Source organism: Curcuma longa, chromosome 4, assembly GCF_044706935.1.
Source record: "Curcuma longa cultivar G26 ecotype Majalengka, Jawa Barat chromosome 4, ITB_CL_G26_1.1, whole genome shotgun sequence".
NCBI lineage: Eukaryota > Viridiplantae > Streptophyta > Magnoliopsida > Zingiberales > Zingiberaceae > Curcuma > Curcuma longa.
In genome coordinates this window covers 11,753,083-11,762,867 of record NC_133864.1, presented here as the reverse complement: position 1 = coordinate 11,762,867, position 9,785 = coordinate 11,753,083, and the positions used below count along the sequence as shown (strand labels likewise).

The 9,785-nt window shown below is 37.3% G+C and overlaps 1 protein-coding gene across 1 annotated transcript; it reads right to left on the bottom strand.

Moving 5' to 3' along the window:
• Positions 1-1,959: 1,959 nt before the first annotated feature.
• On the bottom strand, positions 1,960-4,347 carry LOC141827879 (cytochrome P450 711A1-like). Its single transcript, XM_074715211.1, has 5 exons — positions 4,075-4,347; positions 3,822-3,974; positions 2,942-3,743; positions 2,510-2,605; positions 1,960-2,373 (listed from the first exon to the last, which is right to left on the bottom strand). The coding sequence occupies exons 1-5, from the start codon at positions 4,299-4,301 to the stop codon at positions 2,023-2,025; spliced, it is 1,629 nt and encodes a 542-aa protein (XP_074571312.1). The 5' UTR covers positions 4,302-4,347; the 3' UTR covers positions 1,960-2,022.
• Between the last annotated feature and the right edge of the window lie 5,438 nt (positions 4,348-9,785).

The window sequence follows — 9,785 nt, the reverse complement described above, 5'->3', positions numbered from 1 at the left end:
TTTTGCTGGAGACGTAGAGCAGTAGACGATCGATGATACTAAGATGTCGACGTTTCCAGCGGCAATCTTGCTGAAAAATAAGACAGAAAATATAAAGTGTTTGTGTGATAGAGGGAATCGGAGTTTTCTCTACGTGAAAGCAAAGGGGAAATTTTAGTGTTTTTTTTTTGTAAGAATCGAAGTTTTCTCTACGTGAAAGCAAAGGGGAAATTGTAGTGTTTTTTTTTTTTTCAAGAATCGAAGTTTTCTCTACGTGAAAGCAAAGGGGAAATTTTAGTGTTTTTTTTATTGCAAGAATCGGAGTTTTCTCTACGTGAAAGCAAAGGGGTTCCTTGTGTAAATTTTAAAAAATGTCTCTTTTTATTGGAATCCACACAAGTATTTTTTTTATTTATTATCAAAATATCCCTTAATTTTTTTAAAAAAATATTCTTATTTTTTTTAAAATTATAATAAATATATGATTGTAACAGCTATAATTATATAATAATTATAATTTTATAATTATTATAGTTATAAAATTGTACATCTTATAGGTACTATTATTATTAATATTCATCCAAGTTGAAATATTTATATTAGGTATGAAAAATAATAAAAAATAAGAGTATTTTTATAAATAAAAATATATTGAAATAGAATGAGATGTTATTGTAATGATAAATAAAAAAATGTTCTAATAAAAAAAAAGGCACTTTTTTATTTTTTATTATCTTTTTTTATAGATTTGCTTTAGATTTCATTGGGGGCAAATAAAAAATCACTCCCTATTATTATGATCATTAAAAAGTCATCCCATTCTAATCAAAAATACTAAAAAGGATACTCTATTTGCATAATACTCATTCAACTAATGCATAGATTTGAAACTATCTTTTGTCTTTCCTTCTACATTCTTATCAATTTTACATAAATAATACATAATGAAAATATACATGATACGGATGGTAAGGATGATATGACTTTTTCTTTACCAAAGGTCAAAGTCTGTTGATGATCAAGGTCCAAATTAAAATGTCAGAACAAGTCAACATGACCCCGACTACACCAGATTTAGTCGGCCAGTGACCCAAGCTTGAACCATATCATGGGAGTCACTTGGGTTCGGCCCAAACTCCCTCAGCGGGCCCTCAGGACCACACCAAACACTTCATCTCGGTCAATCTCGTCTTGGCCAACCTCATCTCGATCATTTCTAGTCTCGATCAACCTCATCTCGATCATTTCTAGCACCTCTCCTCAACCACTCCACCCCCCATCACCTCTTCCGGAGTTCCCGTCTCAGGCCTTCTGTGCGCCCTCACGTCACACAACTCCTCAGAGAGAATGTTCCTACAGGCAGATATCCATGTAAGAACGTACCAGCAGGGGATGTATCCATTGTGGTTGCAAGTTCGATCCCCTCTGATACCCTTCCTTCTGCGCATTAGGACAAAGGGGGTACCAGGTGGCCAGGCGCGGTCACCTCTGATACCCCCCCTTTCTTGTGCATGAAGCCAAGATGAATGTAAAGCTGTCAGATCTGGTTCCCTTCAGTGCCCCCCTTAATTTTTTTTTTTGCACATACGATCAAAAGGGAAGGATGATTCGAAGGAATTTTCTTTCTCGACAGGCGACTGCAGGCAGTTAGAAAGATGTCACCCCACTCGACGTGGAGAGACCCCGCGCAAGTTATAAAAGGACTCTCCATCACTATGTTAGATGTTCGATCCCTGAAACTCTGCTCCTACTACTTTCTCTCTTGTTTTACACTATCCTCACTGGAACCCTAATTTGAGTGTCAGAGTGGTTTGTCGGGATTTTTCGATACCAATCTAATCTCTTCTTCTAAGTATGTTTCAGATTCAGATCAGGTCCTACTCTTTGGCTCAACCCGAAAATCGTTTGTGTTAGATAATTTGTTGACTGATGACTTGACTATCCGCGATATTTGACCAGAACAATACATATATACACATTGTACATATTTATTTTGATAAACGATGGATCGGATCAACTTAATTTCTTCCTTGACATCATTAATTATATAGATATACACATATCCGTGGTGCGCTTGATAGGTCGGAGTTTGACACAACGTTTGAAATCCAAAACCAAACCATACTCAAACTCGGGCGAAGAATCCATCATCGGAGATGGTCTAAAAATGAAGTGTCGGTAAAGCTCAATCAACGCAAGCTTGAGCTCTTGAATAGAAAATTTTTGCCCAATGCAACCACGCGGCCCGATGCCAAACGGAATGTGTGCGTATGGGTGTCTTTGTTTCTCTTCTTCGCCGGTAGGCTCAAACCGCTCCGGTCGGAACACATCTGGTGCTGGAAACTGCTTCGGGTCTTTAGCCACCACTCCAAGTGCAAGCCAAACCCAAGTTCCCTGAGAGTTTTTTTTTCAAAAACAAAAATTGGTATTTTAATTTGATCAGTATAATATAATTAATTATTTACAAAATATATAGAAATTAACTCAAGTGCTAATTAATTAATATATATAATTTAATTTCGAAGGTGACCTTTGGTAGAACATATCCCCCAATTTTCACTTGTTCGGATGTCTCTCTTGCAACTAATGGCGACACGATGTACATCCTCATAGACTCCTTTATCACCTGAATTTAATTAATATAATTAATTCCAAATTTAAAATCATTTCATTCCTATATATCTATCAAATTTGAATCAGTACAAATCTCATCAATTTTTTCCATTAAATATACATAATTTATCCAAACTCTTAATAACCATTAATGTAATTGTATGTTAAGTATTAATGGTTTTTTTGGAAAAAAATAACCATTTATTGAAATCCTATTTTTTAAAAATAAAAATAGCAAAATTTATAGAATTTTAAGGCATAACAAAATATATAGTATAACCAAAATTTTAAGACCATAATAAAATAAACAAAACTTAAAGGGCCAGAATGGAATTTTAACGTCGATTACCTGGTCGAGGTAAGGAAACTTGCTCTGCAGATCCTCCGACGTTGGCACCGAACTCTTGGGGCCGAACCTGTCGATCTCTGCCACCAACTTCCGCTCCACCTCCAGATGACACGACACCAGGTACACCGTCATCGCCAGCGTGAACGCGGTCGTCTTGGTTCCCGCCACCAGGTGCTCGTAGGCGAGCGCGCGCACGTGGCCGTCGGTGAGCAGCTCGGCGGCCGGCGTGCCGGGCTGCCTCCTTGCGTTCAGGAGCGCTTCCAGGAAGTCCCTCGGCTCCCCCGGCCCCAACTCCCTCGACCGCCTCGCGATGATGGCTTCGAGACGCGCGCACAGCCTCTCGTGGGTCCGCTCGAGCTTGTGGTCGGCAGTGCCGGGGATCCTTTTCAGAATTTGGCGGCAAGGTGTCTGGAGCACGGGCGCGATGAGGCCGAGCGTCGTGGAGAATGAGCTGGTCAGGTCCATCTTGAGCGAGGAAACCGAGTAGGTGTGCTCCTTCAGAAAGGCAGAGGCCTCGTCGTCTGCGTCCTCTTCTCTGTCGCCGTCGCCGCGGCCGACTCCGCTGATGGTCAGGTCGCTCAAGAGATTGAAGTCGATGCCGAAGGCCGTCTTTCCCAAGACGTCTATGGCGAGGCGGAGGGCGAGGTCTGAGATAGGGACGTCCTCGTGAAGGCGGTCGAAGTGAGAGACGGCGGCGGAGAAGGCAGCGACGTAGTGGTTCATGGTGGGGATGAGGCCGGCGAGGTGGGTCGGCTGGTACAGAGCGGTGATGAGGTTTCTAGTTATAGACCACCTTGAATCCCTTTTGCAATTAAACACTCTTTTATTAATATAATAAATCTTTTAATTTTGAAATTAATTAAGATCGATATATCGTGACCTTGTGAGAAAAAGACCGTTTTGAAGCAAATCAGAGCCAGCAGCAGGGGACAGCCTGCTCCTGTTCCTGATGTCCTTGAAGTTCTTGATGCCCACCTCCCTGCACAGCTCTGCATCTGCCACAATCACCAGCGGCTGCCTTCCCATATGGAACCTGATCGATCGATCGATCATCGTCAACTACTGTTCAGTTTGTGCATGAATCAAGCACACATGGAACAAGCTAGCTAGCACACTGATCGATGATTAATTACCTGAAGATGGGGCCGTATCTCTTGGCGAAGGCTCTCAGGACGTCAGGTCCGTGGCTGGCCAGGTAAGGCAGATGGCCAACTATGAACCTCGCCGGAGGGCCGGGGACGTGCCTGACTTTCCAGTAGGGGACCGAGAAGTATGCGAAGAAGAGAAGAAGGAGAGAGAGCGACACCAGGAAGATAGCAGCGGCGGATGAGCTGAGGAAGGACTCCACGCTCGACTCCATTTCTCAATACTGAATAGAGAGAGAGAGAGAGAGAGAGAGAGAGAGAGAGAGAGATGTACGTACGTGGTGTGGCACAGAGAAGAGTGATCACCAGATTTATAGGGCAGAAGAGAATGTTTAAGGTAGTAAAAACTATCAATTTGGACAAAGATGCTTTACTCAAAATACATGTAAATGGCAAACAAATGAAAAGGAACCCTAAATTATCTATATTACTAAAAAATATTTTTTTAAAAAAATATCAAAATAATATTTTATTCATAATTTAATATGTAAATATTCCCCACTCTCACTTTTACCAATAATAAAGTTGCTGCACGAAGATACAATCTATTGCTAAAAGACGATACTCTAGCTCTTTCGGTACCGTCTCAAATGATTTGAAAGGGAAATAAATCATGGAGATTCCGATTGGGCTCAGTGGTCCATTGCAAAGGGGTGAGATAGCTAATGGAGCATTTCATATTCATTGAGAATTGACCTCTATACAGCTTAATTATTATGACAGTTTTCATATAGAAATCATCTGAACCAACCCGTAGGATAAAGATATACTATTCTAAAAAAAATGATAAATCTCAGTCAGTCTCATGGACTCAATCCCTGGGAGTGACCGGTCCGGTCCTACAGAAGTTTCTCACCGGCCACCAGGATAAATCGGGAAGCACATACGAAAAGATATACTATTCTAGATTCTAGATACAGTACACTTTAACTTATATCATCTTGAAATAATTTTAATTAAAATGGTATAATCTTAGAGCAGTGTTAGTTTTGATCTTATCCCCAAAGTTTAATGTGATCATAAGAGGCAAGGTACATTTTCAAGCAATCAAGATTTAATTCTTACATAAACAATAACAAAGTCAGAAATTAATATATATATTTATCCGGGTTGATCGAAAAAAAGTCAGAAATCCTCTCTACCTGGGGAAGCTAGAAATTCCTCTTCTATATACGTTCTTCTTATTAACGTCGTCAGACCCCCAAATAGACTAACATGTGAGTCCACCACTATAGAACACACCTACGATGATTGAATTATTGATGATGTCGGTAGCCATGTCAGGAGGCACTTATTTGATGGATAAAATATAAGATTGAATCATCTATTTCGAAATTAGTCAACTCACAATAACTAAATACTTGATTACAAAAAAAATAATTTTGATTTTAAAATAATTAATTTTGATCAAAGTTATGTAAAATTAGGATATAAATTAAAAGAGTATATTTTGAAAATTAAATTATCAGTGAATATATTTTAATAAATTTTAAAAGAGAAGTATTTTAAGGATTTTAGGTTATGGATTAAAAAAATGATCTTTTGATTTTGATTTTGCCGACATTCATGATTCACTTGTCGACTTGTTGAAGTATTAGAAAAGTCTTCATCACTGTTTACTTTAAGTCAAATGGTTGGGTCATTTCTAGATTTTGTCTCTTGACCAAGGACCACAATTAACACGTATAGTTTATTTAATTATTGTTGTATAAGTACTTATTTTGAATGGAGAATCGTGTAAGATTTGCCTAAATCAATATTTACTTATTTAAAATTATATATAATTTTGGTTTTATGTGTCTATGACATGATACAATTTGTCTTACTTATTTTCATAGTGTGTCGATTTATATAGCTAGCTAGCTAGCTAGACCATTTAGACTCACTATAAAATTAGCAACTGACTCGTTTAAAATTAATGTTTATGTAAAGCGTCAATCAAATCATGCATGTAGTAAATAATTGTAATCCAAGAAATGAATTAAGGCATTTAAAATTCTTTTCACCTCACTTTATTGTATAAATAAGTTAGAATTATAATTGTACTATGAAATGAAGACAACTTCATTTGAAGAAATTAATGATGCTACCGTTGAAATCCCTTCTCGCATGGTGTACGTCCCCACTCCCTCCTCATGATATCGACGGCCATTTGAGCAATGCGAATAAAGATAAGCTAGGTACGTAAGACATATATATATCATTGTGAATTTATAACAATTTTATTTTGCATCAATGAATACTATATGCTATTATAGGTTATCATTGCTTGTAATCATATATCTATATTTGGTATCTTTATTTAAATATGCAAAAAGTTAGGCCAAAATCAAATCACTTCAAGTGGCTCATATATAATTAAGTTGTATAGAAAGCTTTAGTTGAAGTTCAAAGTACTTTAGCCCTACACATTCTAGAAAAGATATATTGCTAATTACGTAGAGAAAACCTTGGTGTCCATGATTAAGTTTTTTTTTTATCAATGTTTTAGTTAGTATAGATATCTAACTTTTAGAATCGATTAATTCTAAGAATGACTGATCGACTCTATAGAAGTTTTCATCTATCATTAATATAAATTTGGAAGCGCTTGCAGTGGGGGCAGCTCAATAACCTGACTTTCTTAGGCCCAACTTTCCATCGGAGAAAATTCATCATGCAGGGCTCTGTAATTGGGACTCGAACCTTAGATGCCTGAAAAACTACGTAAGCATCCTATTACTACACTGTAACTCGAGGGCTTCTTCTTTTTCATCATGAATCTAATTGTCATGTACTTATGTTGGATTGATGAGGTGAACACTAAAAAGGAGGAGTGAATAGTGATCATGACTACAAATAAAACTAATCCTTTTCTCTGATCCCAATAAGGTAGAATTAGCAATAGAAAATATAAATTAAAAATAAATTTAATTATAGCACACCATAGAGACATAGGCAATCTTCATGGTTCGACAACCCTCATACTCTCAATCCACAGCCTACAATCTTTTAGATGGATCATTCTTAGAATCCTCTATATCTTCATCGTTAAAGTGGCAAAACTGGCAAAACCCTATAAGATCATTGTAATAGGTACAAAAGGCTTACAATAAAGGTGAGATTTTGTCAATGAGGTTCAACAAAAATAACAATAGAGTAAAATTCTTTCTCAATTTTATTAGGACCCATGCGAGTTAGAGGAGGTGAAAAACTTTGATCATTTCACCTTGATATTGAGTGTTTGTCGTTTGAATGCAAATTCTATACAAACTCATTCTTGGATACCTTTCAGAGGCGAAGAAACCTCATACAACTCTTTTGTTAGTACCGATAGAATCAAAATATCTCCACAATGGTATGATATTGTCTACTTTGGGCCTAAGCCCTCATGACTTTGTTTTTAGGCTCTCTCCAAAAGACCTCACATCAATGGAGATACTTTCCATCCTTTTAACCTCATGATCTTTTCCATGTGCTTTAGATGTGGGACTATGTTTGCACCCTTGCAACCCAACATCTTTCACAATTAATACAATAAGAAAATAAATACACAAAAATAAATACAAAGAAAGTGACAACTTTTCAAGAATCTCACTTTTGATCTCTGTTGATTGTTGTGGAATGCCTCTTGTTGGTCCGAAAATACACTAGTACTTCATTCTCAAACTTTTAGGAATCAACGTCGAAAATATTCTCAAAAGCATTCTTTTTATAGCCTCAATATTGATCTTATCTATCAATCGCTTAATCCACTATAGATTCAAATGTTTCTTTAACTTAGCAACTTAACTACTCCATCCATCTCAACATGAGTCGATGAATCATTACTATCAATCGATTGTTACTTAATCAGTCGAATCATGTAGTTGAATTAATGTGCTTCGTTCGGTTCCTGATCAACATTAGTTGGTTTCATGAATTGAAACATCATGATTAGATATTTGAATTCTTCATTCATGTGTTTTTCAACTTTCATCACATCAAAAGTAAATCCAATAAGAAATTAAAAAAATAGAGGAATATTGTTTAGGTAAAAAATTTAAAGAATGTAGAACTAATTATATATTCTTTATATAATTGTCACTATCTTCGTAGGATTTTGAAAGTATCATAGGAAAGGTAAAAAAGTTGACACGATCCATGCATAGTGACTTTGAAATCATTGAAATCTTGAAAACAAATGATACGACACCACTAGCGAATGATCGATCGATCAAGAATCTTGATTAATATTTAATGCATTCATTCATTCTAAATGGAAAACTAGTTTATAAAAATTATATTAGAAGGCATAATATTCAAATAATATTCTAAGACGACCGTTAAATAGTAGAGCTCGACTCGACCGTACGTGTACATATATGGCTAAGCTGTGAAAACCTAACCCACCGCGACTTGTCTACAACTAGCAATTGAGTGTAGTCAATACCAAATCTTTCGAGACTAGGACAATGTTACAAGAAAGAAGAACACAAAGAAGGATGGTAACATAAAAATGATATGGAAATACAACTGTCGGCCTCTAGCTAATTCCATGCCAACAAAGGAGGTTGGCACTGTCGATCGAAGGCAACCATTTTGAGAAGCACACTTGGAAAAAGTTGGTGTATGACTTTTGACAAATAAAGCTTTCATACCTGAACAAGACCTGCAAGGAAAGGAAAGGAAAGGAGCTAACCATTTGCAAGCCATCCGATCGAGCATTTTGGACCCCTGAATTAAAGTTCTATGGACCTACTGCTCACTGCACTTTGCTACATTAATGCTTTGCTTTGCAAATTGGCTGACAAAACAGTAGTGAACAATGGAGATTTTGTTGACACATCTCGATCGATCGACTGCTTCTATCTACTATTTTCTTTAATTAATTTGTTAGTTCCTCCTCCACCATCCTTTGATACCTACCTCTCGTTCTCATATTCCTCGGTCCAGCTCATACTTTTTGAAGATATAATAGATTGCACTGAATGATTTATGAATTTAACCGATCAAAATGTGTCCCATAAATTTTGAAGCGACTAGATAAGGATGTCACTCCGATTAGATACGAGCACCATCTTTCATTGGTGTGGGCTCCTTCATCCATATCTCGCGATAATTAAGTTTTGACATGATATGCTATGATATTATCTGCACGTAGGAGCTGAGCTATAGTCCAGGATAGCCCTTATGTGCATCCGTCTATGCCCTCCTCGCTCGGAGAACTAAAGAAGAGAAGAATATTCAAGCTCGGAGAATATTACTCTAAGAGGTCCACCCGCCCCTTTGGGCTTCCTTTCCTATGCTCTAAACCCATCGCTCAACTTTGGTATCCAAATCCAATGGCTATATATCGTGTGTGTAGTCGATGTGGTTACCTTTCCTAGCTAGCCTCTCTAGCTAGTTTGTGAAGAAGCACGAGAGATGCTCGATCGAGCACTAGAGTACTTAAATAAATCAAAAGGTCGTAATATTTTAATTAATTACTCTCTCAACCAATATGAGTTTTACACGATAGGGAGGAACTCACATTTATATATATTATCTATCAACTTTGAGAGAACCAAACTTGACTTCAAACTACAAAAATAGGAGGACCAAATTGCAAATTTAGCAAATGTTAATAATAATGGGCTGGGCTTTGAATCTAAACGGAGAAAGCAAATTTATTATATTTTCCGCTTGACTTCCCACCCCTTCCGCCCAAACACACACAATACCTGAGGCGGTTGGCTGCC